General features: G+C 40.5%; 1 protein-coding gene across 1 annotated transcript in view; it reads left to right on the plus strand.

Annotated features, from left to right (window-relative positions):
* The first annotated feature begins 10,548 nt into the window (after nt 1–10,548).
* Nucleotides 10,549–21,191, plus strand: part of LOC148512608 (protein-glutamine gamma-glutamyltransferase E-like) — a 29,792-nt gene continuing 19,149 nt past the window's right edge. The window contains exons 1-6 of the mRNA XM_088481885.1: nt 10,549–10,610; nt 11,922–11,974; nt 12,509–12,682; nt 14,513–14,752; nt 17,021–17,139; nt 19,031–19,159. Coding sequence (XP_088338011.1) covers nt 11,968–11,974; nt 12,509–12,682; nt 14,513–14,752; nt 17,021–17,139; nt 19,031–19,159 — 669 coding nt within the window. The 5' untranslated portion in view covers nt 10,549–10,610; nt 11,922–11,967. The remainder of the gene's footprint in view (nt 10,611–11,921; nt 11,975–12,508; nt 12,683–14,512; nt 14,753–17,020; nt 17,140–19,030; nt 19,160–21,191) is intronic.

The raw sequence follows: 21,191 nt of genomic DNA on the forward strand, positions 1-21,191 counted from the left end.
CGATGCCCAATGTCATAGTAGAGGGCACATACAATCCCAAATGGCAAAGTTCAGGAAAATGACCTTGAAAAAGACATTTAAATCAGCTGAAGAGAAACGTAAACTTGCCAATATGCCATTTACGACACGGAGTGGCAAGGAACGGCTAAGGTCGATCCCTAGTATGTTCATGACTAGTGGTTCAGCTTCACATGACGATGGAAGCACTCCTCCCACTAAAAAAATCAAAAGAGTTAAGCTGGCAAAAGCACAGCGAAGAACTGTGCTTTCTAAGAAGATATCACAAATCCCCAAAGAGAGTCCAAGTGTGGTGGTGGTTGCGATGCCTGACCTTCCCAGCACTGGACGGGAAGAGGTGGCTCTTTCCACCATTTGCACGCCCCCTGCAAGTGCTGAAAGGAGCACCCACAGTCCACTTGCTGATATGCAAATTGAAGATGTCACTGTTGAAGTACAACAGGATGAGGATACTGGTGTAGCTGGCGCTGAGGAGGAAGTTGGCGAGGAGGATTCTGATGGTGATGTGGTTTGTTTAAATCAGGCTCCGGGGGAGACAGTTGTTGTCCGTGGGATGAAAAAGCCCATCACGGTCATGCCTGGGCAGAAGACCAAACATTCCACCTCTTTGGTCTGGCAATATTTCTATCCAAATCCGGACAACAACTGTCTTGCCATATGTACCATATGTAAAGGTGAAATAAGTAGGGGTAGGGACGTCAACCACCTAGGAACATCCTCCCTTATACGGCACCTGCAGCGCGTTCATAAAAAGTTACTGTCAAGTTCAGAAACTTTGGCTCAGACCGTAAGCAGTCCAGGGACACCTAAATCCCGTTGTCCTGTTGTATCCAAGCGCCTGCAAACCACACCGTCAACTCCCTCCTCGTCAATTTCCTCCTTAGTCAGGATCGGAAGTAGTCCTGCAGGCCATATCACTGGCATGACTGACTCTCCTATCCGGGATTCCTCCGGAGGATCCTGCATTGCTACGCCTACTGCTGCCGCTGCTGCTGTTGCTGCTGCTGCTGGGAGTCGTTCATCATCCCAGAGAGGAAGTAGGAACACCACTACTTTTACTAAACAATTGACCCTCCAACAGTCCTTAGCGAGGAGGATGAAGTACGACAGCAGTCATCCTGAAGCAAAACGTATAACTGAGGCCTTGACTGCTATGTTGGTGTTAGACGTGCGTCCGGTATCCGCCATTAGTGCAGTGGGATTTAGACAATTGATGGAGGTAGTGTGTCCCCGGTTCCAAATCCCGTCTAGATTCCACTTCACTAGGCAGGCGATACCGAGACTGTACAGAAACGTCAGAAAAAGTGTCCTCAGTGTCCTGAAAAATGCCGTTGTACACAATGTCCACTTAACCACGGACATGTGGACAAGTGGAACAGGGCAGACTAAGGACTATATGACTGTGACAGCCCACTGGGTAGATGTATCACCTTACGCAGCAACAGCAGCAGCGTCACCAGTAGCAGCATCTCAGAAACGCCAGCTCGTTACAAGGCAGGCTACGCTGTGTATCACCGGTTTCAGTAAGAGGCACACCGCCGACAACCTCTTAGAGAAACTGAGGGAAATCATCGCCCAGTGGCTTACCCCACTTAGACTCTCCTGGGGATTTGTGATATCTGACAACGCCACCAATATTGTGCGGGCATTACATCTGGGCAAATTCCAGCACGTCCCATGTTTTGCTCACACAATAAACTTGGTGGTGCAGAATTTTCTGAAAAGCGACAGGGGCGTGCAGGAGACGCTTTGGGTGGCCCGAAAAATTTCTGGCCACTTTCGCCATTCAGCGACTGCGTGCCGAAGACTGGAGCGCCAGCAAACACTCTTGAACCTGCCCCGCCATCACCTGAAGCAAGAGGTTGTGACGCGGTGGAACTCAACCCTCTATATGCTTCAGAGGATGGAGGAGCAGCAAAAGGCCATACAAGCCTATACATCCACCTATGACATAGGCAAAGGAGGGGGTATGCACCTGACTCAAGCGCAGTGGAGAATGATTTCCGTGTTGTGCAAGGTTCTTCAGCCCTTCGAACTTGCCACACGTGAAGTCAGTTCAGACACTGCCAGCTTGAGTCAGGTCATTCCCCTCATCAGGCTTTTGCAGAAGCAGCTGGAGAAAGTGAAGGAGGAGCTAAGACGGAGCGATTCCGCTCGGCATGTGGGACTTGTGGATGAAGCCCTTCATTCGCTTTGCCAGGATTCCAGGGTGGTCAATCTGTTGAAATCAGACCACTACATTTTGGCCACCGTGCTCGATCCTAGGTTTAAAGCCTATGTGGTGTCTCTCTTTCCGGCCGACACAAGCCTGCAGAGGTGCAAAGACCTGCTGGTGAACACACTGTCAGCTGAAGCGGAACGTGACACGTCAACGGCTCCTTCTTCATTTTCTCCCGCAACTGGGGCTGCCAGGAAAAAACTTAGGTATCCTAAGCAACCCGCTGGCGGTGATGCAGGGCAGGCAGGACCAAGTTTGGACATCTGGTCCGGACTGAAGGACCTGGCAACAATTTCTGACATGTCTACTGTCACTGCATATGATACTGTCACCATTGACAGAATGGTGGAGGATTACATCGGTGACAGCATCCAAGTAGGCATGTCAGACAGTCCATACCTGTACTGGCAGGAAAAAGAGGCAATTTGGAGGCCCCTGTACAAACTGGCTCTATTTTACCTGAGTTGCCCCCCCTCCAGTGTGTACTCCGAAAGAGTGTTTAGTGCAGCCGGGAACCTTGTCAGCGAAAGGCGTAGGAGGTTGCTTCCACAGAATGTGGAGAAGATGATGTTCATCAAAATGAATTATCAGCTCTTCCAGGGAGACCAGCCTCCAGAAGGTACAGAGGGACCTGTGGTGGTGGATTCAAGTGGGGACGAGTTAATACTTTGTGAGGATGAGGATGTACACACTGAAGAGGGTGAGGAATCGGTGGATGAGGAGGATGAGGATGACATCTTGCCTCCGTAGAGCCAGTTTGTGCAGGGACACATTAATTGCCAGCTTGTTTTGTGGGGGCCCAAACGAACCAATCATTTCAGCCACAGTTGTGTGGCAGACCCTGGCGCTGAAATGATTGATTTGTTAAAGTGTGCATGTCCTGTTTATACAACATAAGGGTGGGTGGGAGGGCCCAAGGACAATTCCATCTTGCACCTCTTTTTTTCTTTGCATTATGTACAGTTTGGGGCCTAGTTTTTCTAACTGCCATCCTGCCTGCCACTGCAGTGTCACTCCTAGATGGGTCACGTGTTTGTGCCGCCCACTCGTGTCGCTTAGCATAGTCATCCAGCTACCTCGGTGCAACCTTTTGGACATAAAAACACTATTGTGAGGTGTGAGGTGTTCAGAATAGACTGGAAATGAGTGGAAATTAAGGTTATTGAGGTTAATAATAGCATAGGAGCAGAAAAACCTACAAATTCTGTGATTTTAGCTGTTTTTATGCTTTTTTTCAAAAAAATACAGATCCAAAACACAAAACCCAGAACCCAAAACACGGAAGGGTGGTTTTGGCAAAACCAATCCAGATCCAAAACACGAAGAAAGATCCAGATCCAAAACCAAAACACAAAACACGAAAAGTGGCCGGTGCACACCCCTAATATAAATAAGCACAGTGGGGTGCTATCCAATCCCAAAGTGTTTACAGCTGTGCCCCCAGATGAGAAGACTTCATGACATGTAGATGTATAATTACAGCTGTGTGAAAACAGACGCCGCTGAAGTGTGATCTTGCTGCCCAACTACAGTATGGTGACAAAGCCACGCCGTGTTCTGGACCTAAAACTCACTGTGAATGATGCACTTTTACCCAGCGAGCAGAGCTACGTACCTTTCACCTTTTGGCTGATATCTTGGGAACAGTGTCCAGGTGTATAAGCTAAATCAGACACAGAAAACAGGATATGTCTCTGTATATATGTATATATGTATATATATATATATATATATATATATATTATATATATATATATATATACTTTTGATCCAGTCTCCTAGATAGGAGCACTCACCAATAACAACAATAGGAGTCTCTAATGAATCCAGAAAAAGTCATCATTTAATCTTCAAAATTACAAAATGTTGTCCACAATAAGCCATATATTCAGTATTGTCGACGTTTCGGTTCAAAATATGAACCTTTCTCAAGACTGGCGCAAAATGTACATCATACTCATAGTGCTAAACGCACACACTTATGTATTACATCTAAAAAATAAATGAAAAAAGAAAAAAATCAATCTTTTAAAATAAAATGTATACCAAAAGAATATGACAGAAAATAATATATCACAGTGATGCTGTCTATCAGGCTCTATAAAGCTTCATGGAAAAACTCATATAGACAAATAAACCCACTATAAATGCAGGCACCAAATGAAAATATATTGCAGGCATAAAAGAGACCCCCTTTCTTCATATTCATATGGAGCTGGACTATAAAAAAATGTCTATTAATCCTATAACCAATCACCACTAGCGTTATGCTCATAACAGGGAAACAACAGTGTCTCATACCTAAATAAATATACTAACATGCCCCCAGATATATTTATTTAGGTATGAGACACTGTTGTTTCCCTGTTTTCGGATCATGTTATATGGAACTATGGTTTAACATTATTGTTGCATAGGTATATTATCAAGGATTCAGGCCACTATATTGGATAACTTATCTCCATATTATGAGCATAACGCTAGTGGTGATTGGTTATAGGATTAATAGACATTTTTTTATAGTCCAGCTCTATATGAATATGAAGAAAGGGGGTCTCTTTTATGCCTGCAATATATTTTCATTTGGTGCCTGCATTTATAGTGGGTTTATTTGTCTATATGAGTTTTTCCATGAAGCTTTATAGAGCCTGATAGACAGCATCACTGTGATATATTATTTTCTGTCATATTCTTTTGGTATACATTTTATTTTAAAAGATTGATTTTTTTCTTTTTTCATTTATTTTTTAGATGTAATACATAAGTGTGTGCGTTTAGCACTATGAGTATGATGTACATTTTGCGCCAGTCATGAGAAAGGTTCATATTTTGAACCGAAACGTCGACAATACTGAATATATGGCCTATTGTGGACAACATTTTGTAATTTTGAAGATTAAATGATGACTTTTTCTGGATTCATTAGAGACTCCTATTGTTGTTATTGGTGAGTGCTCCTATCTAGGAGACTGGATCAAAAGTGGATATCTAATTGGATCAGTGTAGAAATCTGATCTTGGAAGCACCCCATGGATGAATCTTCTTTGATGTGAGTGCAGGATTTCATTGGATATATATATATATACACAGTCAGGTGCATAAATATTGGGACATTGACAGAATTTTCATATTTTGGCCTCTATTCACCACCACAATGGCTTTGAAATGAAACAAACAAGATGTGCTTTAACTGCAGACTTTCAAATTTAATTTGAGGGTAATTACATCCAAATCAGGTGAATGGTGTAGGAATTACAACGGTTTCTATATGTGCCTCCCACTTTTTTAAGGGGCCAAAAGTAATGGGACTATCAACCCAAAAGCTATTTCATGGACAGGTGTGGGCTATTCCCTCATTATTTCATTATCAATTAAGCAGGTAAAAGGTCTGGAGTTGATTCTAGGTGTGACATTTGCATTTGGAATCAGTTGCTGTCGACTCTCAATATGAGATCCAAAGAGCTGTCACTATCAATGAAGCAAGCCATCATTAGACTGAAAAATCTAAACAAACCCATCAGAGAGATAGCAAAAACATTAGGTGTGGCCAAATCAACTGTTTGGAACATTTTTAAAAAGAAAGAACGCACCAGAGAGCTCAGCAACACCAAAAGACCCGGAAGACCATGGAAAACAACTGTGGTGGATGACAGAAGAATTATTTCCCTGGTGAAGAAAAACCCCTTAACAACAGTTGGCCAAATCAAGAACACTCTCCAGGAGGTAGGTGTATATATGTCAAAGTCAACAATCAAGAGAAGACTTCACAAGAGTGAATATAGAGGGTTCACCACAAGATGTAAACCATTGGTGAGCCACAAAAACAGGAAGACCATCATGTGTTAGTGCGAGTATATGTGTGTGTGTATATATATATATATATATATATATATATATATAGGTTAGTGAGTTGATGTGTAATGTCCAAATAAATATGAGTGTTCCATAATAATAAAACAGTAAACATTAAAAATATGAGAAACATAAAGTGAAATGATGCACAAAAAATGTGTAAAAAATTATGTCAAGCAAAAAGTGTACCTGCAAAAAAATGGTACCATAATTACGAATAAATCCCTAAAAAAAGGGACATAATTTACTGTAAGATGCCATTAAGTATGAAACATCATTTAAAAACAGTCCAATGGATCTTCTCATTGAGTCCCTTCGGGCTCATGGAGTTGGGATTAAAAATCCTCCATGCCTCCATATATATATGTATATATATATATATATATACCAAACGAATTGCTCCGGCACTCCGGTCCCCACCAGGGGAAGCTTGCTCCAGTGCTCGCCTCCTGGGTCAGTGCCCAAAACATAAACAGCAAAACAAAGCGGCACTCCAGAGACTCAAAGATACGTGAAAAGATTGAAAACTTTACTGTGGTCAATGTTTCGGGGACGTGCTCCCCTTCTTCAGGACAGTAACAAACAAATATAAAATACAAAAATATATTTATACACTCACCCCTGAAAACTTCCCAATCAGCATGTATCCTGGCTCCGTCGTCTGCAGTATCCGTCTAGGCGCTTCCGGGAATGTGACTCCTATCCGGCTGGAGTAACCCGACGAGCCCATACGGCGTTGCCGTGGAAACACTATGTGCATAAAAACAAACACATAACATAATATAGATAAATGTGGATGTTAGTGATAAAACATCAGTGATCAAAGCATACATTTAAGATACAGCAAATAACTGTAATGGAGTATTTAAAGTGCAACTTCAAAAAAATTATATCATAATAAGTAGATGACATTAAATAAAATAAAAAAATGCAAACAAAATACTGATATTGTGCACAGCTAGATGAAACCATGTTGAGTGAACATATAGGTGTAAAAAACATATGTATAAAAACATATGGAAAAATACGTGTCTATCTAAAAAATAATAATTAATAAAAGCGCTTGGAATGTAGCACCAAAAAATCGTTATCCTCAGATGCCAAAACCAGTATAAATATCATACATCGCTGTCATGGCTATAACTAAATATATAGTCCTAAAAAGTATACAAAACACCTATACAGACAGTGAACCATATATTTAAAATGTTAAAGATAAGATATTCAAACCCCAATAATAATAGCTGTATCATCATCATCTAGAAGATGAAAATACTATTATCCCCTGATAGATAAAATTGATCAAACCGAGAGATTCGTTAAGGCCTCTAGGGCGTAAAGTATCTAAATGAAAAATCCAACGGTATTCAAGTTGGAGCAATTTTTTAGATCTATTGCCTCCCCTCTGGGATTCCGGGACGTGGTCCACTGTTTTGTACCTCAATGTGGCCATGCTATGTTTGTATTCCGCAAAATGACGGGCCACCGGTTGGTCCCCTGTGCCTGATTGTAGAGCTGAGCGAATGGTCAATCTATGTTGGGCATTCTGATCTTAAACTGGCAATCAGTTTTACCTACGTAGTATAGTCCACAGGGACACATGATGACATACACTACAAATTTCGAGCTACATGTTAAAGGCCACCGAATTTTAAATTTGCGACCTGAAAAAGGATGAGTAATATCCTCACCTATAGACAAATAGTTACATGTAGTGCAGCCCAAACATCTGTAACACCCATTCCTGCAGCTTAAAAAATGAGTGCGAACCTTTTTGAACCTGCCCACATCCGTCTTTACAACAGCGGCCGACAGTTGATGGGTTACCATATTCTCAGTTTTTGAGATTTTGTAGGGTATCCAACACAGAAGTAGAAACAGATAAACAACTTAACCAAATGGTGGAGAAATTCAGGTCACGGGGTTATCCCTTGAAAGGTTTATTAAAAGCAAAAAATAAAGCTTGGTCTATAAGTAGAACGGAGCTGTTGAAACCTGTGGTAAAAAAGGAAATTAAAAATGTAATTCCCTGGGTTAATGCTAATATCAGCTGTGATATTTTAATGTTTGCATTCGCATTGCGTTCGCTGCCTGATATAAGGACGTCCACTTCCGCTTACTCACATACGTATACTTGACCAACATAGTGAAACAATCTCTAACATTGAGTAACATCGGACAGTTAGAGAAGCCCAGACCTTCCTCAGGAATTGCTTACTTATGCACATGCTATGACGCCTCAGGCAGCATCTGGTATTGTAGTGGATAATTTATGCACGCCCCTGCAATGGCGTTGAAACGCACTGGCACGCTTGTGTTCACCCTACCACCCCCCCGTTCCCACACATAACTGGCACTTCCCGTCAATTACCCTGCCATGGGTCTGTGTAGTCACTGGCTTCTCAGGGGTCTATTTATCAAGCAGTGAAAAGTGTGGAGAAGTGAACCAGTGGAGAAGTTGCCTATTGCAACCAATCAGCTCCTACCTATTATTTTATAGACTGTACTTGATAAATGCTACTTCAATGCTGATTGGTTGCTAACTTGCTATGGGTAACTTCTTCACTGGTTCACTTCTCCACACTTTTCACTGCTTGATAAATAGACCCCTCAATTCCTAACGCAGCGCTTAGCTCCTGCATGCGCACTGCGATGTATATGCATGCGCAGTGCAAATTAATAGACCGATTGCGTGCGTATAAGCAACGGCATTCCTTGCTGACTCAGGCCCTGTGTGAGTAGCACAGGGTGCTTTGTGCCCAGCATTAACCCTTGAGGTTTGGCATAAAACACTGTTATTACTGTCTATTCATGATGGCAAAAGAAGATTACAATTTTAATATGCTTTAGTCTAAAGCTGGGCATCCACTATACAATTATCTGTCAGATATCTGTCCAATCTGGCTGGTTGGAATGAAAACCTGGTAATGTATGACAGCAAATGACAGTCATTTAGCTCACAAACACTGGAAAATAGCCAAAAATGGTTGTTCAGACAAATTGGTTAAAACACACAAATGTAACCAATTCGAACAATTTTTTATGTCTTTTTTTCAGTGTTTAAAACCATATGATTGACTGTCATTTGCTCCCATACATTACCAGGTTTTCATTCCAACCAGCCAGATTGGACAGATATCTGACAGAAAATTGCATAGTGTATGCCCAGCATTAGTGATTTTTTAATGACAGAATTAGGGTTCTATTGATAAATAAGTCACTTTTCTCAAAGTACTCACTTTAATGAGTCTTGAAGAAGTTCATTAGGAATATTACTTTTATTAGTATTACTATACTTTTTATTTATTTCATATGGCTTAGCAAAACTGCACTATGGTTTGTTTTTGTGTTTCGTTACTTTTTCCAACAGTTTAGCTGCATACAGACACAACGATTGAGTTAATGAACGATTTTAGTAAACGATTTTCTACCTTGAAAAAATGAACTAAAATCGTTTACTAAAGTTGTTCATTTACTATGTTCATTTAAATGTAATGAACGATTTTTATGAACTACAAACGATTTTTGCATATTAACTTAATGAAAATCGTTGAGTTGACAAGTCTGACTGAACTACAAACTACAAACTACAAACGTGAACGCGCATGAACAATAATCGTTCATCGTTTGACTCAGAAAGTGAACGATTTTTTTCAAACGATTATCGTTAAACGATATCGTTTAACGATAATCGTTCAAAAAATCGTTGTGTGTGTATGCACCTTTAGTGTTAGAAGTTTCCAACGGGTCAAATACATTGTCCAATACTAGTTAAAAAATTAGACAGCATAGTCAGTTATCTATGGGGCTGATATTCCTAGCAAGTGAATGAATCAGTTTGCTTGGCTCATAATTAATCCATCTGTTCCCTCACAGGGATAATCTCAAAACATGGCCTACTGGGGAACTTGAAAATTAATGCATTAGTATGAGTCCTCCATTTAGGGCAGTGGTTCTCAAACTCGGTCCTCAGGACCCCACACAGTTCACGTTTTCCAGGTCACCCAGCAGGTGCACAAGTGTATTCATTACTCATTGACACATTTTAAAATTTTCACAGATGGAGCTAATTATTTCACTTGTGATTCTGTAAGGAGACCTGGAAAACATGCACTGATTGGGGTCCTTAGGACCGAGTTTGAGAACCTGTGATTTAGGGACCTATGTATCAAAGCTTCATGTGAGATAATATTATTAAATACATATCACCAACCAATCAGCTCCAAACTATCATTTCTTAAACAGAGGTTGGTGATATATATATCTCACAATTCTATCTCACATCAAGCTTTGATACATATGCCCCAAGTGATCATGAATCCTGTGATATTGTTATATCTATTTACCATTCTTACGTGGTGGGGATTCATTCTAAATCCAGATCTTAGAATCCACTTCCACGTTACAGTGACAGTTCTTTTCCATCAACTTATAAAAGGTCCATGTGGTTTTTTGGATCACTATTCTGTGGTGCACAGAGTGGCTGTGTTGGGATTTTGTGATTGGGAGAGACCAGCATCTGGTAATTTGTAAATTGTGATAGTGTGTAAATATTCCAATTAATGCTTTATTATATTATTAAGTGGTTAATGCAATGCTCAGCAACATACAGTATATTGCCTTCCAGTGTATTTTCTTGTTTGGTTTAAATGTGTTCATCTGCATTGTTATAGCATGCTTCTATTTATTTGGACTGAGTGGCTTATATACAGTAGTTCTTAACTGTTACTAATATTCAATGGAGTGGCCTAACTTCATCCCAGGTGCCTGGAGGCAAGATAAATGTTGGTGCTTCCCCAACCCCCCAGTAGTAAGCCCACTGTAGTGTCCCCAGTAGTTAACCCACATGTAGTAAGTCGCCTGTAGTGCCCCCCTGCTCACACATATATTAAAAATAAAAAAATAAAAACTTGCCTTCAACCCCGCTTCAGTGCCTGCTGCCGACTGTACCTGGCGCCCGCTCCTCGCAACTATGGGAGTGACTTCATGATGTTGCTCCCATAGTGCACTGCGGGACCCGGAGCTCAGTAGTGAGCTCCCGCTGGGTGGGGGGGGGGGGGGAGAGAGAGGGAGCGGGTGCATGCTGGTAACTCAGTGGGCATCCGGCATCCTCCGTAGTTATGCCACTGGAGGTGGAGCGCCAATCAATGGTGCTCCTTCTACATGCAGCTCCTCCTCAGCAGTGGCCGGATGACAATGGAGCCAGGTGCCCCCTTCAGGGCTGGCGCCCGGCGGCAAATGACTCCATTGTCTCTGGGAGTTCCACCACTGATTCAATGGCCACATAAGGTTCAAGTTTAATGTTCACCTCTTTTAAAACTGGGCAACTTTAAAATATATGCAATTTTTTTTAAATGGGCTAAATATAAATTCTGATCCTGGGTGTTGTAGGTTGGTTTAAATTAGCAACTTTGCCACATTTTAAAATGTATCCCTGAACATTGTCTAAATGTTAAGGCCCCCCATACAGTGTGATATGTGACTTATGATCTGATGGCTCACCTATCGGGCGGTCCCCACACATGGAGCGATTGGGTGGCCAACTGCCCGATATATTGGCTCCCCCCACCTGCATAGCGCTGCATGGGATTGTACATCTTATCCCCAGATCAAGTGAACATCCAGTAAAATCTGGAGGAGCGATGTACGACACCACAGGCCGATATCATGCCCACACAGTATGATATAGCAGCGATATTTATTCAATCGATCGTATCGGCTGCTATATTGTGCTGTGTATGGGGGCTTTTAGTGGTGATAGACTTGTTCCAAACTTGTTACATACAGTGCTAGTAATGATCACAGCTCCTGAAAACCAGTCTTTGTGTTTTAGAGCATTGAACTAAAGAAAAGCTGCTTTTCTACCAAACCGAGACACCATGACAAGTAAGTGCATTAATTGGTGCTATGTCTCTACTGTGGTGCTGAATGGTATGTAGAAATGCCGTGTCTACACTATACTGTACTCAGGTTTTTGCACATTATGCCACTTGTGCTTGGAGGCACACTAGTAATCCTAATATATGTAGTTATCTTATGGAAGGCTATCCCACTATTCATGTATCTATTGAAAAGTGGCTTCCTCCATATGTTGCATGAATATTGCAGTGAACGTATTACAGTAGATACTTTGCAGGAGAAAGAGGGCTCTCACCATTTGAATTGGCTGAAAGTCCAGTACTTTCAATTGCATACCACCATGTGTATTACAGGTTAATGTAAGTCAGTCTGTTGTAGTCTCATATTGCAGGACCTTTGACAAGACTCACCGTAAAAACATCTGTCCATGAATCTTTATCTATGGTAAAATGTGTAGCCTATGTTCTAGGTGTGTGGTGGTGGTTTTGTTTTTTGTTTTCTTGAACACCCGGCAAGAAGTCTCTTTAGTTACCAGTAACAGCATCTGATCTTGTATTACAGGCCTGCGGCTCCTAAATTCACGCTTTGAGCACAGCGCAAATTCTTTGGCACACAGAACTAACCATTTCTCCACCAAAGCTCATGTTGTTAGAAGAGGACAGCCCTTCAATGTATTGCTCACATTCAACAGTGCCTTTCAGCCTACAGACTCGCTCTCTCTAACTGCTGAAACGGGTAATGTAATCCAGAACCTTTTCTCTGCTTCCTGAATGCTACTTTTACTGTATGGTAAACTGTCTAAGGCCTTTTTACATGACATGGGTCTATTTACTAAGCTGTGCTAGGAGAAAGTGAACGGGAATAAGGTACCAGCCAATCAGCTCCTAACTGCCATTTTTCAAACACTGCCTGTGACATGGCAGTTAGGTGCTGGTTGGCTGGTACCTTATCACTGGTCACTTTACCTCCTAACAGCTTAGTAAATGGAGACCCCACAATATTTAACTGATGCATGTACCAGTACTTGGAAAACCACATATTAAGCTGCATGTCCATGGAATATTAAAGTAGATTTTATGCTAAATAGTGAATTGTTCCATATTCAATAAAGATGCTTCACACAAGGATGCTCCAAAAAGTGTTTTCTTGGAATGCAGCCTTTTTGGGCTTCCTACATGTACATGCATCCACTGTGATGTAATAAGTCAGTCCACTGGAGCTGATGTTCCTCTTACATTCATCATGGTTACTAACTGCTCAACCTTGGCATTACATCTGACATAGTTTGGCTGCCTTATGCCGGCCATACACTGATACTGAAACGTCACGATGTGTTGTACGATTTTCCTTTGAGATTCTTCCCTTGAAATTCTCCATAAGATGTGTTCAAATGGTTTATGATTGATTGTTATGATCATACGATATGGATGCTAATGTGGATCACATTGTACACAATAGATCACAATCTTACGGTTTTCCCATAAGATCTACAGTACAATCCAGCTATACGACTGGGGATGCACATCATAAACATACAGAATCAACACACTGTTGTATGGGCTGCTTTAGAAGCATTCGGGCATATTGATGTTTGGGCCATTTTCTTTAAAAAAAACCAAAAAAACTACTAGTTCTTAAATTCACATCCTTTTAGTGAGCAGATCACATTCCCATATTTTTAATGTGAAATCTGATCTGTTTCAGATTTACTAAAAAAAAAATTGTGGGAAAATACCAAGAGGGAGCCCTGCAATAACTCTGGAGATGGCATTATGCAGGGTTCCTCCCTTGTTGAACCTACTGTAGCTTAGCCTTCCATCTCTGCTAATAGGGAAAGCGGAGCCCAGAGCATTCTTATTTGGATTTATAAATGTCTGTACAATGTTTTAGAATTCCTTAATTTCGGTTCATGATTGGTGTTGTGGTTTAACAAATGAGGTAGATGTATTGTCATGGATGAGGCATTATGTAAGTCATTTGGTGCTTTCAGGGAGTGGCAAATCTTCCATGCATTACACAATCATCTTGGAATCTTTTTGGTACGGAGTGGGCATAATTTTCTAAAGAGTATTGTATTAGCCTGTTAGGACAGTGGGACCATCAGGCTTGAGGGCAATGGAGTCTTGATATTCTTTAAAAGAGCATCATAAGATTGGTGCTCAAATTAACAAAATGTAATGTATGTTAACTCCAAACTAAGTCTCTAATGACCAACCTAGATGGTCTAAAATGTGCTTTGACAACTTGGTAAGAATCTAACTTGATAAAACTTGTATGTGTGGAAACTGTAAAATGTTTGCTATGGCTACTCAAAATCTTGCAAGGGGCTTGGAGTGTTTGGTGGCACTCCAACTGAGTCTTTTCTGTTCTAACATATACCTCTATGATCAGGGCTATTCCTATTAACCTTTGGTACCAAACTGTGTTGCTCTGCTATTTCCATTGGATAAACTTGTATCCAGAAAGCAGCTCTGACAATGGATATTGGAAATTAAATTCTGCATGACAAACACAAGAGAACTGGAAACATGCCAATTGTCTGACTTTTTGTTTTTCTTGTTCCAGGCCCTTTTCCATCAGTAGCTACAAATACAAAGGCAGTGATGGCAATCACCACCTCTAGCAGTGGAACATCTTGGAGTGCAGTCTCTAAATCAATGAATAACCCCCTCATGGTTATCCTAAGCTCTCCTGTCAATGCTGTCATTGGGCGTTATCGTCTGAGTCTGTATGTTACTAGTGGAGGGAAGACCACTTATAACAGACTTGATGACTTCATTATGTTGTTTAATCCCTGGGTCTCAGGTAATATACCCTCAATAAATGGACAAATGATCAAATTATATTGAGGTCTATATTGATCATAGAAAGAACCCTAGGAGCTCCAGAAACTGTAGCTAATGAATAATTTCTAGAAGCGGCTCACCACTGAGGGGTTGGCTTGTCTCCAATTTTAGGATCCTATATCTAAGAAGCAGATGTGTGGGAGCGCTAACTAGAAATGGGTAAAAGGTGCACAAATAAGATGTGCAAATAACAATTGGTAGATTAAAATAGGGAATCCATTTAATGGTGGTATGAATTGATCATAATCATCCCATAATCTATGTAAGATATACATAGAAATAAAATGACAGAATGAACATGAGTGGTTGTACAAAAACAATAGGCATATAATAGGAATGTGTTCCTTGATAGAAAATAGTTATTTTCTGTATAGCAATGTCCACAGATGGCATTAGGAAGTTCTGTAAATAGGGCAAGTTCAAATCTCTTAAGGTTAGAGATGGTCTTATCACAGTTGAATTGGAATTTTGAATGTGACAAATATTTGTGCAGGATCAGTATGTGTCCACCCCCCTCTGTGGGGTACTTGTAGTAGTCCCGCTTGCTTACCTACTTGATGTAGATGTCTCTAAGTGGTGTAACGGACAACACTGTAGCCCCGCTTGCTTACCTGCTCGATGTGAATATCTTATGAGCAGTGAAGCTGAGGTCACGAGAGTCTGTCCTGTCTTTGAAGGATTTGTCCCGGCTGGGAAAGAGCTCTGACTCAGACTTATATTCTGCTCAAGTGAGCTCCGGGCGGCAATGCGCCTGTGAAGAGAGCCGTCGGAGCCGTTCGTGCAGTCTGCCTCCATATATTACTTCAAAATTTGTAAATCCAAGTGAGTGGTGTGGGGCTGATTGCCAGTAATTATTTGGTGCTAAGGCAATGGTGGGTGAGAGAACCTAATGAGTTTCTCGGCCTCACATATACTGGCTGTTTCCTCAGAGGTAGTGGATCTCACTCCTATGTGCCTTCTTTTTATGCTCCTGTAATGATAGTAAGCACTTACAGATGTGGATCTTGGAACATCATTTTGTTGCCAGTTTATTAGATGCAAATAACTTTGTATCCACTGTGTAATGTTTTATCTCAGTTTTGTTTCAATTGTAAATTTCTTTACAAAGAATATATATCATCTTGGATATAATTATAATAGATTATAATATTTGTTAGTCCAGAAGACTTCTAAAATTATGTATAAATAAAGCATACAAATAGATATATAACAAATTAACTAGATCTTAATTAAAACAATAAAATCTTTATTAAATATAACAAAATATATAGTGTTAGATAAAATTTGTGAAATGCAATAAAATAAACTTAATATAGTGAAGTAGATGTTTATAGATATTCAATAAACGATACCTTTTCCTTATTTATATATAATAAAATAATTTTATGTATTGTATTCATAGTTACAGAACAGATCATTGGTCAGTGTAGATAGTTTTAGTTATAGGTTTTGTTCTAATTTAGATTGAAAAATGTCATACAAATTTGATGGAACCACTTAAAAAGAAGAGACAAAAAACTCTTCTGCATCACTTGTTCTAATGTCGGGGGGGGGGAGGAAACCACCTGCCGTGGCTATTTAAAAATGCAGAACATTCTGCAGGGCTAATCGGGGGTACCCAGAGTGAACCCTTATGTCTGGACATCTTTAGGGGGCCCTAGGAGCAAAACCGCCAAATTCACTAACTTTAAGCAATTCTTACCTTTTCTGCAGGCTCCCGTTTTCACTGCTTCCTAATTGAATACGGGGATAAAGTGGGCACGCCCCCGATACTTTATCCCAGGAAAGGCTGCGATGTGGAGAGAAAAGTCCAGCACTGACTTTTTGCTCCCCCAATTGAATAACCCCCTAAGACTTGGATGGAGATAGTAGCAGCCATCAGCTCCTGACTGCCATGTCACAGGCTGTGTTTGAAAAATTAGTTAGGATCTGATTGGTAATGTGAATGGAGAAAGTACAAACCAACCAGCTCCTGTCACTTTTTCAAACTGCCTGTGACATGGCAGTTGGGAGCTGGTACTTTATCTCTGTTCACTTTTTTTTTACTTTCTATTTTTTTTTTCTCCATCTGAGGCTTGTTAAATGGACCCCACAGCCTGTAAACTGACATTTAGGAGCTGATTGTTTGGTACTTTATCTCTCTCTCTCCAAGGCTTAATGAATAGACCCATATGTGTATCTGTTATGTTGTTGAAGCCTACATCTAATGTGCATATTTCTGATCCAGGTGATGAGGTCTACATGAGCAATGAGGATGAGAAGAGAGAGTATGTTCTTAATGAGACTGGGCTAATTTTCATTGGGAATGCACAGTATCGGCAATCTCGTTACTGGGATTATGGCCAGGTAACTTTGGCTGCTTAATATTAAAGCTCTACACTTCTTTGCCGTTTTTGTTTGTTTTTTATGGTGTCCACATATTACATGGAACTTGCTGTCAAATTTCTCAATCAATTGTACAGACCTGTGTAAAGTGCGCTAACTTGGTAAGATTAACCTACAGTGTTTTTGGACTATAAGAGGAAACTAGGGTAATGTAGGAAGATGGTTAGTTATGGCAACAAATCCTAGTTGGTGGTGCATCCTGCACTCCCTTCTATGGTTTGGAGTATATGACTTAGGGGATATCATCCCTGTATGCTGCCCTGGTTACTAGTGACTTTTTCCAAGCTGTCAGGAGTTTAATAATCAAATAGTGTAAAAGAAAAGATCCCTTGATGTGTAAGATGGGTAGATGGTTTTAAACATGAATATTCACATATTTAATGTCTTTAAAGTTAGGTCTTAAATGGTCTCCTATAACATGTAGTAGTTATATAATTATGGTAACTTCTGACAAAACACAATATTTAAAACTGCACAGTTTGGATGGAAACAGTAAAGTGATAGAATGCTATGTTTTCTATTCAATAATTCTCTACTGGTACAAAGAACATATAAGGCAGAATTATATTAAGAGTCCTTTGGTGCACTAGTGAGTGAATTCAAGTCCAAAGGTTGTAGGGAAGCTGATGTCCATTTTACTCTTCAGTCATTAGGAAGGGAGATGGTGTGACCACCCATAAATTTTAAAAAGTTGGTTCCTTCTTATAGCCATAGGGGTTTATTTACAAAGCATAAAGTTGTAAACCCTGGTGCTTCTGATTACATTTGATATTTAAAAGGGCAATGCTTTTACTAGCCATGTCTTGATAGTAAAAGAATTACCCTTTTAAATATCTGGCATAAACATGGTCAGTAGCGCTGCTCTTCACCAATAAACCCCATAGTCATGGGTCTTAAAGTTGTGCTGTAACTGGAACCAAAAAGGAAACTGGTAGGGTTTATGGGATCAAGAAAGTTGATAAGATGTAGTTTCTGGTGTGCTGTTTCTAATTTATGGGGGATCTAGAAAAACTAGGTCAAAGGATTTGATGATTTATGCCAGGAAAACTTGTGGGTTGAGGTTGAGAACTCCAAACTACAGTAGCCATGTCTTGAGGATTTCTGTCTGTGGAAACAGGTGGGATAATCACTGTTTTATTGCAAAATAAACTAGCTCACCTGTGCATGATTACAGAAATTCACAAAATGACATGTTGGTGGTACTTGAAGACTGAGACACCTTGGTTTAGACGTGCAGAGTAAAAATGTACCTTGTGGCTTAGGTGTTTCAATGTTTGAGATAATTTGAACACAAACTTCCATGAGCATGGATTTGTATTTTGAGCAACTGTTTTGACTGGGGCAAATGGTGAATTCAGTACTAACACATCAGTGTAGTTTGATCATACAAATTGTGACTCATCTGATCCAGCTGGAGTGCCAAACCTGAAACCAGATCTGGTTTTACACTGTGTACACTGGCTGATCTAGAGCAATCTAAAAAGAGGGTCAAAATGGTGGTTCATGGTGCTGATGTTTCATTAATATTTGAGCACTTTCTATGTCAACAATGGTTATTTGCATGAAACATGCTGTTCCACTTTATAGTTGGTAGAAAAACATTAGGCTGCCTTCAAAAATAAGCGGTGAAGTGTCTGTACAGACATGTACTGTTCTAGAACTTGGATATCAGACTAGTCCATTCCAGATATCTAATAGACTAGGTAGACTTACCTGGCCACTTTTTCTAGAAAAAAAAAAAAGGATGGTGCCTCCCAGTTTACCATTACCCTAACACTAGGAACCAATGTTTAATTATAGGTTGAGTGGTCATTCTCGCTTTTATAGTAATGATTTCTATTTCTGTTTTCAGTTTGAAGATGATGTATTGGACATAACCCTCTCATTGCTGGATAAAAATTCAAACTACAAGAAAAATTCTGCTAAAGATGTTTCACTCAGACATGATCCAGTTTATGTGGGAAGAGTGCTTAGTGCCATGGTAACATGTGACTCATCTAGCTTAAGTTCTGTGTAATCATAAAAGTACAAGCAAATATGCCTTGAATATTTGCTGTCCACCTAGGAGATGCCCCTTATCAGTAGTAGTATCGGAACACTAGGGCCATCAAATGCTCACATCTACTGATGATGGTCAGTCATGCCTTCTTGGGTTATGGCTCAGACTCCCAATCAGCCCCTTAATATTTGGTTGCTGGAAAGAATGAACTGAAAGTGGATTGGGGAGTGTAGGACAAGAAGTAAGATTTCGCATGATGCAACATCTTGAGACAATGACTGTCTTTAGTAGGTACCAAACTCTTGTCTGAGGGAAGAAGTCCAGGCGTGCAGAGTAGCTAGCTGAAGTTTGCAAAGACACTGGGGGTTAGACATGGTGGATTTTGGAGGAGGGAAGAATGTGTGCTTTTCAAATGAGTGATGTTTATTGGCAGTTCCCAACTTTAATACCGTGGAGAGGCTGCAGCATCTCATTGGCTGTGGTCCAGTCCCTATAAATTGAGCATGTACACAAAAGCAGCACTGGTGCTAGAGGCTGCTGTAATAAAATGCTTCAAATTGAAGTGCCTCATCTGCTAATGTTAGACCAGACTGGCAGTTCCAGGGCCAGAATAATCCTACCCCCCCCCCCCCCACTCAAGCTGCAGAAAGCCCTTCCAATGGGAAGCCCCTTCTGCTTTCATTATAGCAGCCAAAGGACTGCTGGAACACAGTGGTAGCCTAGGAGCTCACAGGAAAGTGATTATTTTATAGTGGGGGTGCAGCCCCTAGCTAAAATCAATCACTGGCAGTATTGTAAGATTAGTATGAATTCATTGTGGAGCAAGTTGGCATTGGAGTAAGATTGCCTCCAGTGGTGCTCAACAGTGTGTGTATTTTTGCAGGTAGTGGGTCTATTTAGTGTGCCATGGTTGAGGTTTAGATTGTTGGAAACTGTTGGCTGGATCTGCATTGTCTAGGACTGAAGTGTCTTGTAAATGAGAACTGCTTGGGCAGAACAGGTTGGTCACTGAGTAATTGTATTCATGAAAATGGCCTATTGATTTGGTCAAGAGTATTGAGGTTACCTCATGCCCAAATACAGTAAAGTGTGGATGGAAGGAGGTTGTGGTTGGACAGTAGGAAACGAGAGAATAGAAGTGAGGGAGGACCAGGTCAAGGGTGTTGATCAGTTTTTCGGAGATAAATTTCACTGGGTAAGACTAAAGAAGTAAGTGAGGTTTTGTGGCAATAGGTATTGGATTTTACTATGGAATTCTCCAATTTCCTTTGAACCACCACTAAGTGTTATTGTTAATGAGTAAACCAATTGTAGTTCACAAAACATAGCATGAAATAGAAGTGTAGTTGGCTGTTAGACTTTAAGGAGGTGATTCAGTTTTGTGTGCCCATCAGCAATTAAATTGTTCCCCCTCCCCATAGGGCAAAAGTGCTGCATTAGTGTCTAAAGTACACATTTCTGCTCACCACCTCAGAGGCTGCAAGCAGATGTATCTCCCGCAGTGATTTGCAGCTGAATAGAGCAACAATTTAATTACACCGTCAAGCACCCACAAGAAAGTCATGGGGAAAACCTTTGAATCTCCCCCTTTGCTTGATTAATTTAACTCTTTGCTTATGTCTGTAATCGCTCTCAAATTGAGTTTGGCAAGGCTACAGATATTTCTACATAAGCTTCCATCCTAGCATAGGTCTAACTATTGGTCAAATGTTGCTTGTGTCCTTAACATATGCACTGCTACTTGAGGTTTAGCAACTATCTGCTTTAGGGGACCCTTTTTACAGACAAAAAAAATTATTAGTTTCCAATAGAACTTGTTATAGTTTACAACTAAAATCGCTAAATTAGTTCATTAAATGGGACTTGCATATGGCAATTTCTATGTTGCACTGTCACTCAAACCTTCATGATTGCAAAATTCTAGATATATCTAATTCTGAATCGATAGTTTTGGTTGATCTTAAGGGGGGAGGGGGATGTAATTTCCTTCCCCCTTCTCTTCCTACTGCAGATA

Source organism: Taudactylus pleione, unplaced genomic scaffold, assembly GCF_031769625.1.
Source record: "Taudactylus pleione unplaced genomic scaffold, aTauple2 ptg000279l, whole genome shotgun sequence".
Taxonomy (NCBI): Eukaryota; Metazoa; Chordata; class Amphibia; order Anura; family Myobatrachidae; genus Taudactylus; species Taudactylus pleione.